General features: G+C 44.5%; 1 protein-coding gene across 1 annotated transcript in view; it reads right to left on the reverse strand.

The window, feature by feature from the left end:
- LOC147662024 (uncharacterized) overlaps positions 1-22,703 on the reverse strand; it is a 188,921-nt gene that overhangs the window by 136,370 nt on the left and 29,848 nt on the right. The window contains exon 2 of the mRNA XM_086951173.1: positions 18,183-18,309. Coding sequence (XP_086807299.1) covers positions 18,183-18,309 — 127 coding nt within the window. The remainder of the gene's footprint in view (positions 1-18,182; positions 18,310-22,703) is intronic.

Below are 22,703 nucleotides of genomic sequence, written 5' to 3' on the forward strand. Positions count from 1 at the left end.
CAAAGGTATAGCACACCTGGAGCCATCGTGATGGGAATAAAGTGGTAACTCTTAAGACATTTAATTTAAAAAGGAACAAAATGAGGGGGTATATTATGCAATAGAAGGTATTATTAGTGCTGCAGAAAGAAAAATTAGGGCACATTTTGAGTGACTTTTCAAATCCTCTTCTATTTCATTAAAAATTCTGACATGCAGTCTCCCAAAATGGCCACCAGAGACAAAAGAGCCCAAATGTAGCCCAAATATCACCCAGATGTAGCCCAAGTATAGCCCAATGACAGAATGTCCCAGAGTGTTCTAAAGAACAACTAGAGCGCTAACAGTCCTACTTATTACAAAGGTATGGCACACCTGAAGCCATCTTGATTGGAATAAAGTGGTAACTCTTAAAACATTTAATTTAAAAAGGAACAAAATGAGGGGGTATATTTTGCCATATGAATTATGATTAGTGCTGCAAAAAGAAAAATTAGGGCACATTTTGAGTGACTTCTCAAACCCTCTTCAATTTCATTAAAAAATTCTGACATAGTCTCCCAAGATGGCCACCAGAGACAAAAGAGCCTAAATGTAGCCCAAATATCATTCAGATGTACCCCAAGTATAGCCCAATGACAGAATGTCCCAGAGTGTTCTAAAGAACAACTAGAGCGCTAACGGTCTTACTTATGACAAAAGTATGGCACACCAGAAGCCATCTTGATTGGAATGAAGTGGTAAGTCTGAAAACACTCAATTTAAAAAGGAACAACATGAGGGGGTTAATTTTGCCATAGAAAGTATGATTAGTGCTTCAGAAAGAAAAATTAGGGATCATTTTGAGTGACTTCTCAAATCCTCTTCTATTTCATTAAAAAAATTCTGACATGCAGACTGAAACATGCACTTTGAATACCAGCAGCAGACGTCCCTGGTGAGCAGTAGCTTTACTACAGTGATCTAATGTGCAACTAGAGTGCTAACATTCAGAATTTATGGCAAATGTGTGACACATCTGAATGCCTTCTTGATGGAACCAGAGTAAACAAGCATTGAAAATGCAATAGATCTCGCCCTCGTTTAAGTTAAAGCCATTCTGTTTGTAATGAGGTGGCTTTTTAGCTTTGCTTTTATTAGTGTTTTTTCAACTTTCATGTAAATAACGCACCGTTTTCACCAAATCGACTTTGCCCAAGCACACCCTTCCCTTCGGCCAACAAATCCCAAAAATTCGGCACACCTGCCGATCCACTCTCCCTACAGCTCACCAAAGCCCCGTCCCTCTAGCGCAACTGGAACACCCCAAATTCACCTTCTCCATGCGCACCAAAAACTCCCATTGAATAACATGGCAATTCGCTACTCCGCACAAAAATTGCTCTTTAAAGCACTTCCACTGCTCCGATCCGCTTCAAACTTGGCTGGACACTAGTTCCAGCGATTCCCTAACATCTCTCCAAAAATCAGCCCAATCCATCCACTGGAACGGGGACGAATTTCAACCCGAATACGCGCCCCCCGCAAAGACAAAAAAAGCCATAAAACGGCCAAATCTCGACCAAAAACCGCCAAAATCCCTCAAAACCTTGCCAACACCAATACGCACGAAACTGAACCGGCCCCTCAGCCCTAGGCTCCGGGAACCCTACTTAATTGACCCAAAAGCCCTAAAAAAGCAACATAATACACACGAAAACGCCCTAACAACCCTAAAATGCATATAAGTATATGTATGCATGCATTTATGTTTGTATTTATATAGATATACAGATGATATATGTTTATATATGTATGTATATATATATATTCACTGAAAAAACCATAGGCTATAGACCATATATAGTTAGGAATTAGCATTTACAAAACCTTGAAAATTCACTGAAAAAACCATAGGTTATAGACCATATATAGTTAGGAATTAGCATTTACAAAACCTTGAAAATTCACTGAAAAAACCATAGGTTATAGACCATATATAGTTAGGAATTCGCATTTACAAAACCTTATTTTACTCACACAAAACCATTGAAATTCCATATATAGTTAGTTGCACTAACTATATATCGCGCACCCGCAATCCACTGCTGATGATGTCACATATTACATCATTCATGACATGGTCAGTGACATCACTGATGACATCACTGATGACATCTCAAATGACATCACTGATGACATCACTGATGACAACATCCAGTGACTGTATGTTTCTGTAAAGTTAAAATATGTCTTACATATTGAAGAATGAGTGGATGTATAAGTGTCTGGATGATGGATTTAGTAGGTGCATGACTGACTGTATGAGTGAGTGATTAAATGTGTCTCACTGAGTGCATGGGTTAGTGACTAAACTGTCTTAATTTGTTGTACTGTAAACTGTTGCATGTGTTGATAAGTAGCTATATGAGTAACTATATGGGTTATTGATTGGTTGCCCAAGTATTTGTATGGGAGACTGAGTGTGTGTGTGGGTGGCTGGGAGGTGTATGACTCTGTGCATAGATGTGTGAGCAGTTGATTCACTAGATGTATGGTTTCAAAAGTGCATGTGGAAACAGCTGTATGGGCGGTTGACTGTGTGCATGAGTGTATTGGTGAGTGAATGGATATCTCAGTGCTACATGTCAAAGTAAGTACATATGTAAAACACAGTACATGTGAGAGTTGACATATATAAATAACTGTGCATAAGAGCCAGTGAATGTGTGAGTGGCTGTATGGATCATTGTGAACTTGTATCAGGGATTGTATAAGAGAGTAAATATGTGTTAGTATATGTTTGAATAAGTAAAGTTTGTATAACTGTATAGTTGAGGAAATGGAGGTGTGATTGATTCTTTGCATGACTGACTAGGTGTGTGAGTAACTCCATGGATGAGTGACAGTCTGTGAGTGTCTGTTTACACTGATTGTATCTAAGGTTATATTAGAGTCTGAAGAGGTTCATCGTATTATCACATGAATGATATCATCAGTGATGTGATCAGTAATGTCAAATGAGATGTCATCAGTGATGTCATCAGTGATGTCATTTGAGATGTCATCAGTGATGTCATTTGAGATGTCATCAGTGATGTCATCAGTGATGTCACTGACCATGTCATGAATGATGTAATATGTGACATCATCAGCAGTGGATTGCGGGTGCGCGATATATAGTTAGTGCAACTAACTATATATGGAATTTCAATGGTTTTGTGTGAGTAAAATAAGGTTTTGTAAATGCGAATTCCTAACTATATATGGTCTATAACCTATGGTTTTTTCAGTGAATATATATATATATATATATCCCATATTCTTGAGTTGAAGCCATCTGTTTGTCTGGAAAATTTGCCACTTTGTGTGTTAGGATGGCAGACTGGGACCAGTCTGAATAACATCTCATTCGTAAAACACAAATATATGTAAAAAATATTTTTTAAATCTATGTGTTAACATAGTTTTAATCTGATATAAAAAGTAAGTTACCCAAAAAATGTAATTAGTAATTGGTAGGTGTTTTTAAAGATGATGTATTTCATTGATCAAATACCCTACCGTTTACTGTACACACTACCAAGACACTATCAGCACTTTATCATTTTTTTCACTTATTTATTCATGTGGGTGTCACAATATAGGATGCAAAATTGCTAAATTGTACATAAACATAATGAATATTTATAGTTTAATCATTGCGTGATGGCCACTGGAAGAGATGTTGGTTGACCGTTTTAACATTTAATATTCAACTAGAGTCTATATACATCTTAACAGTACTGATTTTAATTAATTCTTTTAGTATATATAAAGGGTTGGATTTTAGGCCAGTTTTTAGGACATGCCATGAATTTTATGTATTTTGTATATATATTTTATATATATTTATAGCCCAAAAAATTATTTATTCTGCTATTTTTTGCACTAATTCATGTGATTCTTGCGAAAGGAATTTGGTTGGGGCATGCGCTAATTTACAAATGTCACGCTTAATGATTCATGATGTTTTCTATGTGAAACATTATCGTTATAGGGATTTATCCTAATACTGTTTTTGTCCGTTAAGCACAAGGGAAAAAAGGATTTTTTTTTTAGTATTTTTACTATGTTTTCCGTGCATCCAATTGACACCCAATGACAATGTTTACTTCACTTGCACTTGCGCTTTAAATTTCTGCCACCGCCCTCCAAGGTGCCATGTGACCTAGGCCTCTGGTAGGCCGAAACGTTATGCTGTCCATTGCAGAATAAAATAATTACTCACGGAAATCTGGGTCTCCTGTTTCTTGGCGGTGCTGCGGCTGGATTGAGTCCGTTTCATTGTTCGTGGAAACCTGTGTTGATATATATATATATATATATATATGTGTGTGTGTATGTATATATATATATATATCAACACAGGTTTCCACGGACTCAATCCAGCCGCAGCACCGCCAAGAAACAGGAGACCCAGATTTCCGCCGGTAGGATATATATATATATATATATCCTACCGGCGGTCGCCAGTAGGTATATATAGTTAGGACCTAGTTACCATAGGAAATTCCGAACATTCTATTGGGAATAACTTTGGCGCCGATTGAGGGATCTGCCTGTAATTTTCCTTAAATTTGCCTCACTGCGCTCCGCTCCTTCCCTGAAAGTTTCGGGGGGATTCGTCAAGCGGGGGCCGAGAAAAAAGGGGGGTCCCAAAATGTGTTTTCCCCATGTTAATTTCCATAGGGACATTCTGACAAGGCTACAGCTCGAACGGTTGAACGGAATTATACCAGATTAGGCAAAATGGTAGGGACTGGTATGCAGCAGTGCCTTTTGTATGTTTGGTGTAAATCCCTCCAGTAGTTCTTGAGAAAATTGAATTTGAAATTTTTCAAATGGCATTTTCTATGGGACCTTTAGACACAGCTACAGCCCAAACGGCTGAACGCAATTACACCAAACTTGGCAAAATGGTAGGGGCAAGTATGCAGTAGTGCCTTTTCTATATTTGGTGAAAATCCTTCCAGTAGTTGTTGAGAAAATGAATTTGAGCAAATTATATATCTATATGCGCTCAACATTCTATTGGGAATAACTTTGGCGCCGATTGAGGAATCTGTGAGTAATTTTCCAGAATTTTGGCCAGCTCCGCTCCGCTCCTTCCCTGAAAGTTTCGGGTGGATTCGTCAAGCCGGGGCCGAAAGGGGGGTCCCAAAACGTGTTTTCTCCATGTTAATTTCCATAGGGACCTTTAGACACGGCTACAGCCCGAACGGCTGAATGGAATTACACCAAACTTGGCAAAATGGTAGGGCATGGTATGCAGATGTGCCTTTGCTGTGTTTGGTGAAAATCCCTCCAGTAGTTCCTGAGAAAATTGAATTAGAAAATTTTCAAATGGCATTTTCTATGGGACCTTTAGACACGGCTACATCCCGAACGGCTGAACGGAATTACACCAAACTTGGCAAAATGGTAGGGACAGTTATGCAGTAGTGTCTTTTCTATATTTGGTGAAAATCCCTCCAGTAGTTGTTGAGAAAATTAAATTTGATCAAATTATATATCTATATGCGCTCACCGTACGCTCCACTGCTTATGATGTCACATATTACATCATTCATGACATGGTCAGTGACATCACTGATGACATCAATGATGACATCTCAAATGACATCACTGATGACATCACTGATGACATCTCATTTGACATCACTGATCATATCACTGATTATATCACTGATGATATCATTCTTGTGATAATACGATGCACCTCCTCACACTCTAATATAACCTTTGATACACCCAGTGTTAAATACAGACTACCATTCTTGAAACCATTGAACCACCAATACCAGTTACTACATACGCACTCACTGATTCCTAGATCTACACACACCTTCACTCATTCACCCATAGAATCACTCATACATACAGTCACTCATCAATACAACATATCATATGCACTCATACACCTATACAGACACTCACACACTGCCACTCATCCATGGAGTTACTCACACACCTAGTCAGTCATGCAAAGAATCAATCACACTTCCATTTCCTCAACTATACAGTCATACACACAACACCTTACTTATTCAAACATATACTAACACATACTTACTCTCTTATACAATCACTGATACAAGTACACAATGATTCATATAGCCACTCGCACATTCACTGGCTCTCATGTATAGTCATTTATATATGCCAACTCTCACATGCACTGTGTTTTACATATGTACTTACTTGCACATGTAGCACTGAGATATCCATTCACTCACCAACACACCCATGCACACAGTCAACCGCCCATATAGCTGTTTCCACATGCACTCTTGAACTCATACACCTAGTGAATCAACTGATCACACGTCTATACACAGAGTTATACACCTCCCAGCCACCCACACACACACTCAGTCTCCCATTCAAATACTTAGGCAACCAATCAATAACCCATATAGCCACTCATAGCTACTGATCAACACATGCAGCAGCTTACACAACAACAGACATACTGATGCACACATTCAGACACTTTAGTCCAGAGGTCTTCAATCTGTGGGGTCCGACCCCCAGGGGGGTCGTGAAGTCCTTGGAAGGGGGTCGCAGATTCTGTCAGAGTGCAGTTCCTGGCTTGGGCTGATCGAGGGTGCTCACGGTGGAGGCCTAATTCACACCGAGGTGTGAAAAACATCAAAGCCTCATTAACAAGTAAAAGGTCTTTTAAAGACCTGTCAAGTACGGGTATGGCTGTGAGTGTGTGTGTCCCTGAAGCGTTTCGAGCTGGGGGAGGAGGGGAAGTGGGGGCTGGGGCGGAGGGGGGCTGGGGGAGCAGGCTGTAGTGTAGCCCTTTGAGGTCAAAGGATATTGAGCGCCTGGAGCTGTGGGTCCCGTGACACGTCCCCCGCTCCCAGCAGGGAGGCACAGAGATGCCCTCACATGATGGGGAAAGAAGGAAGAAGACGCAGAGAGATACTGATCTCGCCCCCCCATGGGAGAGGCACAGAAAAGGTGGGTGGATGAATGATGGGTGGATGGGTGGATGGATGGATGTAAGGATGAAGGATGGGTGGATGTGTGAAAAGGTGGGTGGATGCATGATGAATAGATGGATGAAAGGGTGGATGGATGGATGAAAGGATGGATGGATGCAAGGGTGGATGGATGAAGGATGAAAGGGTAGATGGATGAAGGATGTATGGATGGATAAAAGGTTGCATGGATGAATGATGGATGGATGGATGTGTGAAAAGATGGGTGGATGAATGATGGGTCAATGGATGGATGAAAGGGTGGATGGATGAAGGATGGATCTATGGATGGAAGGATGAAAGGGTGGATGGGTGAAGGACAGATGGATGAAGGATAGATGTATGGATGTAAGGATGAAAGGGTGGACGGATGAAGGATGAATGGATGGATGAAAGGGTGGATGAATGGATGAAAGTGTGGATAGATGGAAGGATGAAAGGGTAGATTGATGAAGGATAGAAGGGTGGATGGATGTATGGATGATAAAAGGTTGCATGGATGAATGATGGATGTGTGAAAAGGTGGGGGAATGAACGATGGGTGGGGGGGATGAATGATGGGTGGATGGATGGATGGATGAAAGGGTGGACGTATAAAGGATGGATGGAAGGATGAAAGGGTGGATGGATGAAGGATGAAAGGGTGGATGGATAAAAGGTTGCATGGATGAATGATGCATGGATGGATGTGTGAAAAGGTGGGGGAATGAATGATGGGTGGATGGATGGATGAAAGGGTGGATGGATGAAGGATGGATGTATGGATGGATAAAAGGTTGCATGGATGAATGATGCATGGATGGATGTGTGAAAAGGTGGGGGGATGAATGATGGGTGGATGGATGGATGAAAAGGGTGGGTGGGTGGATGGATGGATGAAAGTGTGGATGGATAGATGTATGGATGGGAGGATGAAAGGGTGGATGGATTTATGGATGGATAAAAGGTTGCATGGATGAATGATGGATGGATGTGTATAAGTGTGGGTGGATGAATGATGGATGGATGTGATGAGGTCTAACAGGCGCATTTATGGTTGTCAAAAGTTGATGATGAGGAGTACCAGTTTCTAGAAACTTTTGTCGGAAGGGGGTCCTTACCCCTAAAAAGGTTTTACAAGGGGGTCTCTGCATCAAAAAGTTTGAAGACCTCTGCTTTAGTCACTAACCGATGCATTTAGTAAGACACATTTAATCAATCACTCATACAGTCAGTCACGCACCTACTAAATCCTTCATCTAGACACTTATACATCCACTCATTCTTCAATATGTAAAACATATTTAAACTTTACAGAAACACACAGTCACGGGATGATGTCATCAGTGATGTCATCAGTGATGTCATCAGTGATGTCAAATGAGATGTCATCAGTGTTGTCATTTGAGATGTCATCAGTAATGTCACTGACCATGTCATGAATGATGTAATATGTGACATCATCAGCAGTGGATTGCGGGTGCGCGAAATATAGTTAGTACAACTAACTATATAGGAGCAATTTCAATATTTTTTTAAATGCTAATTCCTAATTATATAAGGCCTGAAACCTAAGGTTTTTTAAGTAAATATATATATATATTACCTACTGGCGGTCGCCAGTAGGTAGTTTTAGTTAGGATTATTTTCTATAGGAATAACTTTGACGTCGATTGAGGGATGGGCCTGTAATTTTCCTGAAATTTGCCTCGCTCCGCTCCTTCCCTGAAAGTTTGGGGGGGATTCGTCAAGCGGGGGCCGAGATAAAAGGAGGTACTGTGGAGAAGTGTGGCTCAGGGGTTAGAGGCGGCAGACCTGGAAGCTGAGATCGGTCCTGGACCAGGGTTCAATTCCCCGCCTCGGCGGGCCTTGGGCTCAAAAATTCCACGGACTCGATAATTCTCGTTCCGGTGCCTACTCGACTCACGGGTTCACACTCTGCGACTCTGGGCAATAGCTTGCTTAATCTCCACTACGGCCCCTCGCGGCGGGATGCCTGGCTTTCACCTTGTGGATACCCTGCTGGGGTTATCTCACAGGGGAATACCAGGACGGGTTCCCAAGGCAAGCGCCTTGATGCCTTCGGGTGAAAAGTGCGCTATATAAATCGCAATACATTTACATTTACCAAAACATGTTAATTTCCATAGGGCGGTTGGACTCACTTTTAGCCCGAACGGCTGAATGGATTTCCACCAAACTTGGCAAAATTGTAGGGACTGGTAGCCCGATGTGCCTTTGCTATGTCTCAGGATATGAGCTCCAGTGGATTTTGAGTAATTTAGGTTAAAAAAAATATATATATCTATAAGGGCACCCCGGTACGCGCACCGGGGCGTGCTCCAGCGCGCTACGCGAGTTAGCGAGCGGAAAGCTGATTGGCTCTCGGGTGTCTGTCAACATTCCAAACAGTCCGGAGCGGCCGCCATCTTGTGTCTCTGTAGGTTTGAGACACAAGAGGTGGGAAAAACAAAGGGGGAAATGACCAAAAGGGGGCAGGGTAGACCCCCCTGACCCCCTAGGTTTGATGTGGGGGCCATAAAAGGGCCCCACGGGGCAAAATGTTTTTTTTTTTTCGATTTGCGCGGGGGGAGCGCCCGGTACGCGCACCGCGGAGCGTACCAGGGAGCGTACCATGGGGAAAAAAGAATGACAGTCTTTGAAAAATGTAGCATTTTTTTTATAAATTGGAGGTAGTTCTAAAAAGAACTGGTTTTTTATTCTTTTTGTTGTTTTATATTTTTTTTATTGTTTTTTGGAACATTTTTTTACTTTTTTTGGCTTTTATGAACAATTTTATATTTTTTTTGTAATTTTCATGGGGACAAACAAAAAACAGGGAATTGTAAACGGCTCAACTGGAGCAAAAAAAACCAGGAAAAAATTAAGGTTTCTTTTTACAGTTGTGGTTGTCTCCAGCACGGTTGATGAGTTTAATACTTTGCTCTCCATAGCAAATTGTAGTCCCGCAAAATTTACAAACGATTTTAAAATCTCCAAACTGGGTTTGGATGTTTGGGACCATCTCCCTTGTCTCTGGACCAGATGGAGTGGGTTGTTTACTTTGGGAGGTGCTGGGAGAAGATTGGGGAGGGTTTCTGGTCAGTTCTCTGACCTCTGCCGCAGCATAGTTGTTTGGGTGCCGGCGTTGCATGTGGCGAATCATAGTGTTGTTGCCAAAAGAATACTTTTCGGCAGGGTTCCCCCTGGAAAGTACAGTGCCACAGATCAGACAAGTAACCTTTGGTGCATTAACTTTCTTGAGGACCCTTGGGATTTTAAAAAACTCCCAGACAATGTGCTCCTTTGGCTTATAGGGGGTAGTATCTTCAGGCAGGAACCGCCTCTGCTCCTCCTCCTACTCCTCTTCTTCACTGTGGTGTTGTGATGGTCCTTGTGGTGGTGGTGGTGGTGGTTGAGATGCTCCTGCTGCTGCTGCTATTGTAGCCATTTCTCAGTACAAATAGGTCTGCAAACAGGTCTTCCTCAGTCAAATTACAAAGTGAGAATGCGGAAAAAAGGTGGGGGCTTTAATCATTTGGAAAACAAAACTGTCCTGAACCAATGAAAAGTGTTATTTGCAGGTCACATGACCCCGGAATTCATCATTTGGAAAACAAAACTGTCCTGAACCAATGAAAAGTGTTATTTTCAGGTCACATGACCCGACGTGCTTACGCGGCGCGCCCCGGGGCGCTTACGTAGCGCGATCGTATGCGCTAGGGTGCTTCCGGGTGTGCTTACGCCGTGCGTATCACGCGGACGCGGCTACGCGATACGTCACGATGATGGTTTCATTCACGGCAATAGCGCAAACGGGACGCTAACCGGTACGCGCACCGGGGTGCGCCGCAAGACTGCGCTTTCCGGTGCGCACACCGGTACGCGCACCGGGAGCGCTCCAGGGCAAAAAAATAAAAAATATATATACATATAAAAAATAGTATTACATAAATATACAATATAGGATTCATTATAAAAAATATTATATTTTATAGAAATAGAAATTTGCTATTAAAAAACCTTTGAAATTCACTGAAAAAAACATAGGTTTGAGGCCCTATATGTAGTTAGGAACTAGCATTTAAAAAAACTATGAAATTCACTGAAAAAACCATAGGTTTCACACCAGTTATAGTTAGGAATTAGCATTTAAAAAACCTATGAAATTCCCTGAAAAAACCATAGGTTTGACACCATTTATAGTTAGCTGGAAATTTTACTGACATAAAACCATTGAAATTCCCACGTTATAGCTAGTTGGACTCACTATAACTTGCGTGCCTGCAATGCACTGCTGATGACGTCACATATTACATCACTCATGACATGGTTAGTGACATCACTCATAACATCACTGATGACACCATCCTTGTGACAGAGTGACAGACCTCCTTTCAGTGTAATGTAACCCTTGAAACACATATTCAAAAATAGAAACTAACATTTTCAAAAAAATTGAGTTACAACAACCAATTCAGTAATTCCACCATCTATATACACATCCACTCATTCACCAACAGTTCTATATAGTCACTCATACATATACTCACTCACCATATGTAGTGATACATCTATACATCCTGTTACACACCGACAGTCATCCAAAAGTTACTCACACACATACTCACACATGCAAATAAACTATTGAACATCCATTTATTTGCATATACAGCTGTACACACACTACCACCTTACTTCTAAGGAAACTTACACATACTTACTCTCTTAAACAATCACTTATAGAAACACATACTTATTTAAACAGGAACTCTTACAATCTCTCACTCTCACATATACTCACTTATATACATTAATACTCACATATACTAGATTAAAACATATGTAGTTACTGATAAAGACACTAGTGAGACAGTCATTCACTCACTAACACACACATATACACACTCATCCACCCATACAGTCCTGCACATATGCTGTCTTCAAAACGCATACAGTGAGTCAGTCATTGATGCATCTATATGCTAAGTAATACTCCCACCAAACCATACAGACACTCATACTGATACTAAAAAAAATCTAATAACCCATATACACACACATGTAGCTACTCGCCAACCCATGCAGCCACTTATACACAAAGTGAAACACTGATACATATATTTAAATATTTAAACATTACTCGCTAATATATGTATTCACTAACATACACCTAATAAGCCAGTTAACCAATCCATTTTTTTTTAAAAAAACATCCATTTAGACACTTATTTAAACATTTATTCTTCCATCGACCTTTACATATACATATATAAAACATATTTATTTTTCACAAAGACACACATTCACTGGATGGTGTCATCAGTGATATTATGAGTAATGTCCATGTCATGAGTGATGTAATATGTGACGTCATCAGCAGTGCATTGCAGGCGCGCAAGTTATAGTGAGTCCAACTAACTATAACGTGGGAATTTCAATGGTTTTATGTCAGTAAAATTTCCAGCTAACTATAACTGGTGTCAAACCTATGGTTTTTTCAGTGAATATATATATATATATATATATATATATATATATATATATATATATATATATATATATATATATATATATATACGGAACAACAAGAGAAGAAGGGAACGGATTCAATGCTCCAACTCCCCTCGGAAGAAATCAAAGAAACAACTGAGGAGCGTCATGCCAAAGGCAAAACATGAGCAAGCATGTGATAGTGACCCACGTTCAGGATCACCTCTTTGGGTTATTTATTTATTTTTTTATTTTTTTTTAAGACGTTTATTAATGTTCAAAGGTACAGTACACATAGCGAAGCCTACAACCCTGCGGGCCGGCTGCAAATGAACGGTGAATCGTGGGGGTGTGGGCCATCATAAAAAGGGCATGTCATTGCGTCCCTTGTGTCCCCGGTGTGCTAGGACTTGGAGAAGATAGTCACATTTTCTTAAGTCAAGAAAGGAGAAGTCCATAAATGACGCCTTATTTTTCAGTTTTTTCTAGAACTGAGCCATGAAATCGGCAAACTAAACAAAACAGTTCGTATCGGTATGTCCCAATGTTCCTATCGCGGTTTCCCCACTCGAAGTCCGTCCCACTGGCACGGTGTTAGTAGGTGCCACCTCTGAACGGTGTGTTGTTTGCCGATGCTGTTACAGTGCAACCGGAGGTCAGAGGTGTGCGTGCGCAAGTGTGCCTGAACCTGGAGTGGGACGGCCCCTGCGGGCCATGGTGTGTCATCGGTCGCCGGCCTTGTTAGTGGAGCATGTGGCATTCAGGTGGAGGAGCCTCGCTGTCGGTGTGGCTATCAGCGTCTACGCCAGCAGTCGCCATCTGTAGTGTCGTCAGCGGCTTCTGCCCACTTCAACACGAGGGGTCAAAGAGGCCACCGTCCGTGAGCAGGGGTCCGATACTGCAAACATGTAAACATATATGTGATAGTGGGTGGGGGGGGGGGGGGGGGTGGAGTGTGCTTGCGGGGGCGATGTCAGCAACTTTGTGCTTGGGGCGCGCTGCTGGGCAATGGCCACTGATGGGCGCCTGCGTGGGCGTTGGGTCGTGTCCGAGGTTTGCGCGCTGGCTGTTTCTTGTCTGTGTCAGGGGGAGGGGGTGGGGGGGGCCGCTTGCGATGATTCCTGCGATACAGCATTAGCCTCTGTGACCCACCTCCGGCTTCACCCAGTCTACGTGAGCCCCCTGACAGTGCCCTCCCCCTTCAGGGACCCCAGGATGCCATCCCAGAGCTGAGCTATCGGGAACTGCCGCAGGCCCGCTGTTTCTTCCCGGTGGAGCGCCGTGCCTTCCGCCCCGGCCCAGTTTGTAAAGGATGCGAACCAGTGTTTTGGGGTAGGCGGTTCCCGCCGTTTCCAGTGTCGCGTAATCAGCCGTTTGGCCGTAACGAGGCCCAGATCCCAGAACCGTGCCTGCGTTTTGTTCAGCTTGGTTCTTTTGTAGAGGCCGAGAATGCACGCCTCCCACGTGTCCGGCAGGCCCGGGCCCGTGCTGTGATTCAGGAGTGAGGTCACCTCCCCCCAGTACGTGGTCAGGGTTGGGCAGTGCCAAAGCATGTGCAGGATATCTGCGCCTAACAGGTCACATCTGGGGCAAACGGCAGTGTCGATCGCGAAGTATCTGTTTATTCTATCTGGCGTTAGGTATGCCTGGTGCAATATGTACAGTTGGATGACACGGAAGCGGGAATTGCGGGGGATGTTCATGGGGCTAGCTAGTACTAGGTTCCACTCCTTGTCCGTCCAATCCCTCCCACGGTGCGCCGCCCATTTAGCCCTAATCTGCTGCGTGGGTTTTTGCGTGTGGATGAGAAGCGCCTGCGCTAACCAATGCGTGATGTGCGAGCCTCTGCCCATTACATGTAGATATTGGACCAGGTGGTGCATCGGCGGTTCATCCTGGATGTCACCCCAGGAGTCAGTGTATGCCCGCAGTACCGACGCATGGAGTAGGAACTGCCCGGCCGGGAGTCCCGTGGTGTCAGATAACTCCGCAAATGAGAGCAGGGCCCCGTCAACATACAGGTCACCCATGGTCTCCACTCCAGCCGTGACCCAGTGGTCCAGATTGCGCTGCGTAACCGTCCCGCTCCTCCTGGGGGTGCCCAGCAGGGGGAGGGCAGGAGCATATGGTCTGGTGTTTTGCGTCAGCTTCAGGCTGCGGAGAAAGCATTTGCGGGCCACGGCCACATGCATGGGCAGGGGACGGGGTCCCTTGGTCGATGGGTGAAACAGGGCGCAGGTCTGGGGATGCGTCCACTGGTAGTCCGCAGTGGCCGTATCGTCCAGATGTGCATCGCTGAGCCAGTACGTCACCCATTGGAGCTGTGCGGCCAGGTAATACAGCTCCATGTTGGGGACAGCCAATCCTCCCTCCGCGGTCGGGGAGTACAGTTTAGCCAGCGCCACTCGAGGTCGCCCCGTGTTCCAGATCAAGCCACGAAGCATTGATTCCAGATCGCGGAATATCCGCGTGGGGACATACGTGGGGATATTCGCGAAGTAGTATAGCAGCCGAGGGAGCGCTATCATTTTAGTAAGAGCTATGCGGCTGGGCACGTTCAGCGGAAGGGTTTTCCAGAAGGACATCTGAGCTCGCAGAGAAGAAATGGCGCGCACCAGGTTGCCCTCCAGTAAGTCCTGTGGGTCTCTATAGATGTGCAGTCCTAGGTATTTAAACGTGGTCGGGTACCAAGCGAGCCTGGCCCCTCCAAGATGCACATCGCATTCCTCCTGATCACGGCTAAACGAGTATGCCCCGGACTTGGCCCAGTTGACCCTGAGGCCCGAGACCTCTGCGAAGGTCTGGAAGACGTCCGATAGCTCGGCTGGCACCGCGGTGAGGTCCCGCACATAAAGCAGCAGGTCGTCTGCGTAGAGTGAGACTATGTGCGTTCCGTCAGCCAATGGGATCCCCCATTCCGCTCCTCTGTCCCGTAGCAGAGCTGCTAGTGGCTCAATGGCTAAGGAGAAGAGGAGGGGGGACAGGGGGCAGCCTTGCCTGGTGCCTCTACGCACCCCGATCTTCTCCGACAGCAGCCTTCCCGTCCTCACTCGGACACTGGGTCTCTGGTAGATCAGACCGACCATGTCAGCAAATGCTTCTCCCACCTTAAATCTACCTCTTTGGGTTATTTAGAAGGCCCTCACTCACCAACCTGGACATGCTTCATCATTGGGCCCCACCAGGAGTGGCCGAATGCCACCCTGGTGTGCTGCAACGCCAGATTACTGCGGAGCTGGGTTTTTTGGGAACGTGCAATGTGAATAAAGTGATTTAAAAATATCCAAATTATGTCAAAAAAGTTTTGTTCGTTTTGCCAATTGGATATGTATAAAAGATGTGTAGGGTAAAGGACCTGAATTAAAAGTCTAGATTTACCCGTTGTGAGGTCAACATGTTTCAGCCTATGTGAAGGTAATTATACAGGCATTCGTCAGGACCAGTGAGAGTGTAGTGAGTGACGCCGGCGGTATAGGCGCCCTTAGGCCCAACCTGACCTGGGGTCACTAGTGTTAAAAAGGAAATATCCTAAGTAAAAAACACTAAATCAGGTTTCCGTCGTGATAGAGTGGAACTGAGTTTATTGGGGGCACTAATGCTACAAGCACCATGGGTCTCGGGAGGGAGGGGTGGTAGCGAAATGGCACACTGCCCTTGAAGCTAGGCACCCGATTAGCACCTGCGTATCCCTCGGTACCAGACCCTGTAGAACAGGGTCTAAACGGGTGCCTAGCTTCAAGGGCGGTGTGCCATTTCGCTACCACCCCTTCCTCCCGAGACCCATGGTGCCTGTAGCATTAGCGCAGGTGCTACCCCTACAACCACCCAGGAACATTCTCTCTGTGATGCAACAATTGCTAGAGGAGTTCGTTTGCAAGGGAAAGAAAGCCTGAATGCCGAGGCGGCAACAGTATGCCCTCACATCAGAGGGAGGACTGGGAATTTCCTGCCTCAAAACTACTATATAGCCACCCTACTACGCTACCTGTTAGAATGGCACCACAAGACCTCTGAGAAGCACTGGTGCCCAAGAGGAACAGACAAAAGGAAGAATATAGTTCCCCGTATTGCTGGCCGCCATAATGACCTGGGACAATGCTGCTGTCCTGCTGAGCCTGATGTACCTGCCCTCCCCAATAATAGGGTTGGCAGGAACTTCATGGCATGGCAGCTAGCGAATTGGAAGCATAAAGGGGATATTTATGACCGAACCGGTTTACAGCCCTTTGAACAACTATAGGCAGACTATGGTCTACCAGGGAGGGAGTACATGCACTACATTTAAATAGACCATTGGGTGACACAGCCCAAGATGAGAGGACCTGAAGTCTGCCACTGACCTCTTTTGAGAAATGGCTACTCACCAAATCCAAGGATAAGCAATTGGTCTCAGACCTACACTAACTAATCCAGAGTGACCCCACAAGCACGAATGAAGGCCCAGAGGAGATGGGAAGAAGGGCTAGAGCACACATTAACAGATAAGGTGCAAGGGGACACATTTCATTGCACACGTGCAGCGGCAACCAGTGCCGCGGGAAGGAAAGCCATGATCAAGGACACACACAATTGGTACTACACACCTGCCCAAATCCACTCTTGGTACCCGAACAAGTCAGCTGGGTGCTGGAGGGGATGTGGCTTGCCTGGCACCCTTACACATCTCTTATAGAACTTCTCAAAGCTTCTGCCATAGGGGTCATCTGTACTCAAAAGCATCAACACAATATTCCATTCAGACATCCCCCATTCCCAGCCTACATTCTATTCGGACTACCCACAGCACTCATATTCCCACTCAGCTTGCACAGAGAGAGAGTGACATCCCTGTCCCTGGCTGTGGCTAGGCAGGCTATTTTAGTGCTGTGTGGCAGAGACACAGTTCCAGATAATGGAACATGGCTACACTGTCTTTGGAAACTTCTAGGGACGGAAAACATTTCAACAACACTTGATGCAGATGAGGCTTCCTTTCAGAAAACACGGGGGCAATGCATCAACTTTCTCCTGCAAGAATGTAGAGAACTCACGTGCCCCAGATACTTAAGGGTAGACACAACTGCATAGTCCAGCTCATTATTCCCTACAAGTGGTAGTAGGTACATGAGGCACATGTGATGTTCTTTGCAGAGCTACTTTGAACTGGGACATGCAACCATTGGGCACCATGAACGGTGCGAAGTGGTGTGGGGAGGGTCTGTTTGGAGGGCTTTGCTGCTCAATATAACATCTACCTTTATAGTCTGTACGCTTTACTTAAAGGCAGCAGGGTACATTTCTCTAGGAATGAGATTTCATACAGAATGCTATAGTAATGTACATGCATCATGCTGAGGCTCCGCAGATACTAATTGATGGAAATATCACATGTCTTGCATAGTATTGATAAAAGTGACAACTCTGTACATAGCAAGACCAATGCCTTGATAATGAGTCCATGTTTGACTTTATTTAATCCAGAATCCACTGCTGTTCCTTTCTTTACAGTATCATTCGATGTATTCCCCTGTAATCTCTGCTGCTGCAGTCTATGTGTATTTATCCAACTCACTTGAAAGCAACCATTTTATGACAACAGAGACATTGAAAGTGAGATCTTACAAAGCTTCAGGACAGACTAAAGGCAATAAAAGCGGAAGACAATTGACAAAAATGAATTAAAATATCAGGCATTTCATCGTTTGTAAAACCTTTTTATAATGATAGACATAATAACTTTACCAAGAGAGACCAGGGCTTGGTGAATTTCCCTCATAACATTCTTGTACAGTTCCTTTTGCCAATCGTGTAAAAGCCTCCACTCATCTTCAGAGAAACAGGCAGACGCGTCATGGAAGGAAGCTTGAGGCTGTAACATAATAGCTTATATCATGCGCTCATCCACCACAGACAGTGATATGTACGACATGTTGACTTTGCAGCGGCATGCATAACAACAGTATGTAACACCAACGTGACATTACAAGTTGAGGGCTAAATTGTTTACCCTGTGAAAACTTGTGATAATTGACACAGCCTCATAAAGTTTCCTTCTGATAAATTCAGGCAGGTGAAACATGCAGAAAATGGTTTGTTAAAATGCGTGCTATATCTCACGTTCAAGTTGAAAGCTGGTAAACACCTCACCCTTAGGTATGGAATATTTACCATGTCAGGTAAATATCCCACCCTACTCCACCCAACTTGAAATGAGGGATTACAAATGTTGATTAGTTTATCAGTTGTCCTTGAGACATGCTTTAAGGGCAAAAAAACTAGCAGGAAAATTCTAATTAAAATTATTGAACAACACTAACATTATTTACAAGGTGCCGGCCAATTTATTTATTTATTTAAACATTTGTAAAGCGCTACAATGGCCCTTGGGCATCTCGGCGCTGATATCTGCTAAATTCAGCCCTAAAGGAGGATCTACTTATTGGTCAAATAACCATGTTTTGAGTTGTTTCCGAAAGGACCACAAAGAAGGACTGTTCTTTATGATTAGCGGCAAGGAGTTCCAGAGCTTGGGTGCGGAAACAAGAAATCTTCTGTCACCCCATGAGACCAGTCTGGTACGGGGTACTTCCAGCTGGAAGAGATCAGAATACCGCAGGGACCTAGCGGGCCGGTAGGGGATGAGTTGTTGAGTCAGAAAGGCCGGTCCCTGGTTGTGCAGTGCCTTATAGACAATGCACAGAGCCTTAAACTTAGCTCTGTTCCTAATGGTAAGCCAATGCAACTCTCTGATGGTGCTCGAGACTGATTGGAATTTGGGGATGTTACCCAGCAGTCGGGCAGCGGCATTTTGAACAGTCTGCATCTTGTTAAGGACTCTCTCTTGAGCATTCAAAAATAGGGCATTACAGTAGTCCAAGGTAGATAATACCAAGGACGTGATCAAGGTCTTGCCTGCTGAGGTAGGGAGAAAGGGGAGGATTTTTTTGATGATTCGTAGCTTATCAAATGCGGACGAGGCAATCTGATTTGCATGGGGGAGAAAAGTAAGCCTGTCATCAACCATGACACCCAGGTTCCTTACCTTGTTGACTGGAGTAGGCGGTGAGCCCATGGACTGTGGCCACCAACGAGAGGACCAATCTGGGGATAAGTGTCCAAAGATGACCACCTCGGACTTATCCGAGTTCAATTTAAGGCAGTTGGCGGCCATCCAACTTCCTATAGCCTGCATGCCCAGATTAAAGTTGTCAGCCACTTTTTGTCCATCATTTCTGATGGCCAAGACCAACTGGGTATCGTCAGCATAGGAAGTAAGGCTCATCCCATGAGCTCTGATGGTGTTGGCAAGGTCCGACACGTATATATTAAAGAGTGTCGGACTCAGGGATGAGCCTTGGGGGACTCCGCATGGCAGGGACAGGGTGGTAGATTGAAAAGGCCCTATGGTGACCACCTGAGTCCTTCCGGCAAGGAAGGATGCCAGTAGGGCCTTGGCCTTATGCTTAATCCCCAGATCTTCGTCACGGTCGATCAAAATCGCATGATCGACCGTGTCGAATGCTGCTGAAAGGTCCAACAATATCAAGACCGCAGTGCCACCCGCATCACGAATGATTCGGATATCCTCTGTGGCCTTGATCAGGGCCGTCTCCGTCCCATGATGTTGGCGAAAACCAAACTGAGAATCATCCAATAAATGATGGTGTTCTATAAAGGCTGACAGTTGGGCATTCAAGGCCTTTTCGACAACTTTGGCCAAGATGGGCAAATTGGCAATCGGTCGATAGTTCTTGAGCTCAGTCCTGTCTAAATTTGTTTTTTTTTAGGAGTGGCTTCAGTAAAGTCTTTTTTAGGTCAGCGGGATAGACTCCAGTGGTAATCACAGTGTTACATATATTAGTAATTGCTGGAAGCAAAACTTCCAAAACTGGTAGCAATACTTTAAAAGGGCATGGGTCAAGGGCAGAGCCTGATTTAATAGGTGCCAAAAAATCCCTGACCTGAGTAATAGAGACCTCCCTAAACTGAGATAAAGAAGGACCAGTTGTGGAGGGATTCACCTTCTCAGAAGGAATATCTACGTGCGTTTCTTCGGAGCTAGCAAAGACCGCATAAATATCATTAACTTTATCATAAAAGTAATTGGCCAAAGCATCACAGAACAGTTGGGAGGAGGGAGGTTGAAGGTTAGGTAAACAACCAGCCAATTGTTTAGCTGTCTCAAACAATGCTTTATTTGAATTTTTAGAAAGTTCAATTTTTTCTGAGAAGTACTTCTTCTTAGCATCTAGGATCATGTTTTTGTATATGATAACCGAGTGCTTGTAAATTATTTTGGCCTCTTCAGAGTAGTGCCTGCGCCAATTCCTTTCATTCTTCCGACACAGCTGCTTCTGTGTCCTTAGTGTATTCGAGAACCAAGGGGCAGATGGAGTTGATCTGTTTCGAGAGCTTTGTTTTGACTGGACCAGACGAGTGGCAGCAGATGCAACCCATTCATTATATTGGGTAGTAGCAAGATTAGAATCAAGTGATAAAATCGGGCTAGTTTTAATCAGGTCTGATTGTAAGAACACATTTAGAAAAGCAAACCATATGTTCTTAGCCAGCATGGAACCAGTGACAATGAATCTCAGGAAAGAGATCCAGACAAAACTTCTACATCTTTGATAACATAAATGGACCAACTAGCTACACGCAAGCAAAAAATATTTAAGTGAGATAGAAGAGCACTCCCGAGTACATTCAAAACAAATATTTTTTTCCATTAGGTAACCTAAACATTTCCCTGAAGCATAATCCTGATTTAAAACAGAAAGCATCAGTCACAGCTGTCTAATTCATGGGACTGAAACCTTTGAATCCACTCAAGCATGCTTTAACATACATAAGCAAGCGGTATCGCTGCAACAGTATGACTGTGGGCCACCTGTAGCAATCTTTCGCTCGCCTTCACCCTTCTCCTCTGATAAGTGACAGGCATTTCGGGAATATCCAAGGTTACTTGAAAAACTTGATTGTGTAATCACAGCATATTCGATGTAAATACAAGTTGCTGCTCTAGTCACAAGATCATCCCTCTGCTGGGTAAAATGTATATTCTATGTCGGCCCGGAGGCTCAGATTATGCTTCTCTATCTTTACTGCAGAACTCACAGCACAGTAAAACACAAACTACATTTCCCAGAAGTCCATCAACAAATCAGGGGCCACAAACTCCTATATTATAGACATACCACGAGGACTCCTCCTCCGTCTTTGCTGCTGCAGTCAAAGCGAAGTACCTCTTCTTAAAGACATTACTCAATAGTACTTGTTTGATGATTTGTCAAATGTTTAAGGCTTTACATCTGCTGTATTCCTATTCTTTGTGATTCCAAACACACATGGCGCTCTTCAGCACGTCGCACGCACTTTCAAGCCCTCTCTCCGTGGGCTGGCTTGCGGGAGGCAGTCATCTCTCTAAGCCACCCACCTAGTCCTCACCCCTGCACAGCTTTCTCTCAAGTAGGAGAGGTGCGCGGAGACACCAGAGCTCATCAATGGTGCTCTAGCAGCCTCTTCGGGCCGGCGACCTGGGCCTTCGGTGGGAACTACCCACTTTGGGTCGAATATTCACACAGGGTTGGCTCTGCTACCTGGTTGGGGAGGATTTGAATCAGTGAGCCGAGCGGTGTATATCCAGGCCTTGACTAGGATTTCCTCCACACCCCTCCATCGTCCTTGGCCACATGAATACTACTACTTCTTCCGGCCTGGTGCTGGTACAACGTCCTTGCTATTGCCCTCCAACCCTTCACCTGCCAGCTTCGCATGATAGGGACTCACTGCGCTATCACCCCTCCATCCCACCACTCATCCTCAAGCCCTCACCAGGTCCATTCCAGAAGCTCCCCCAGACACAAGCGGCTAAACTTTCCCACGTAGACACTTTTGCCAGTCTCTCCCAATACTTTTTGATGGACCACATTTACAGCACGCCTACTGACTCTGACCACCCCCCTCTACCCACTAGTTCTCTTCCCCAGGATGGCGATCCCAGACGTCAGCCCGTCCCAGCCATGAGGAGTCATACAGCCCTCTCCCAGGATTTTTCCCAAAAAGACCTCCTTGACTTTGACTCGGAGTACATTATTCATCCCAGACTGAGTGACTGGACCCCATGTCACAAAGTCCCCACATACATGCATGCCCACCTACACAAAGGATCCGACAAGGAGGTACAAGCTAGGCTCTGGACAGGGCGCCCCCATACGACTTTGAAGGATAAGGTCTCTGACACTCCTGAGGTTGATGGCAACA

Source organism: Lissotriton vulgaris, unplaced genomic scaffold, assembly GCF_964263255.1.
Source record: "Lissotriton vulgaris unplaced genomic scaffold, aLisVul1.2 SCAFFOLD_781, whole genome shotgun sequence".
Taxonomy (NCBI): Eukaryota; Metazoa; Chordata; class Amphibia; order Caudata; family Salamandridae; genus Lissotriton; species Lissotriton vulgaris.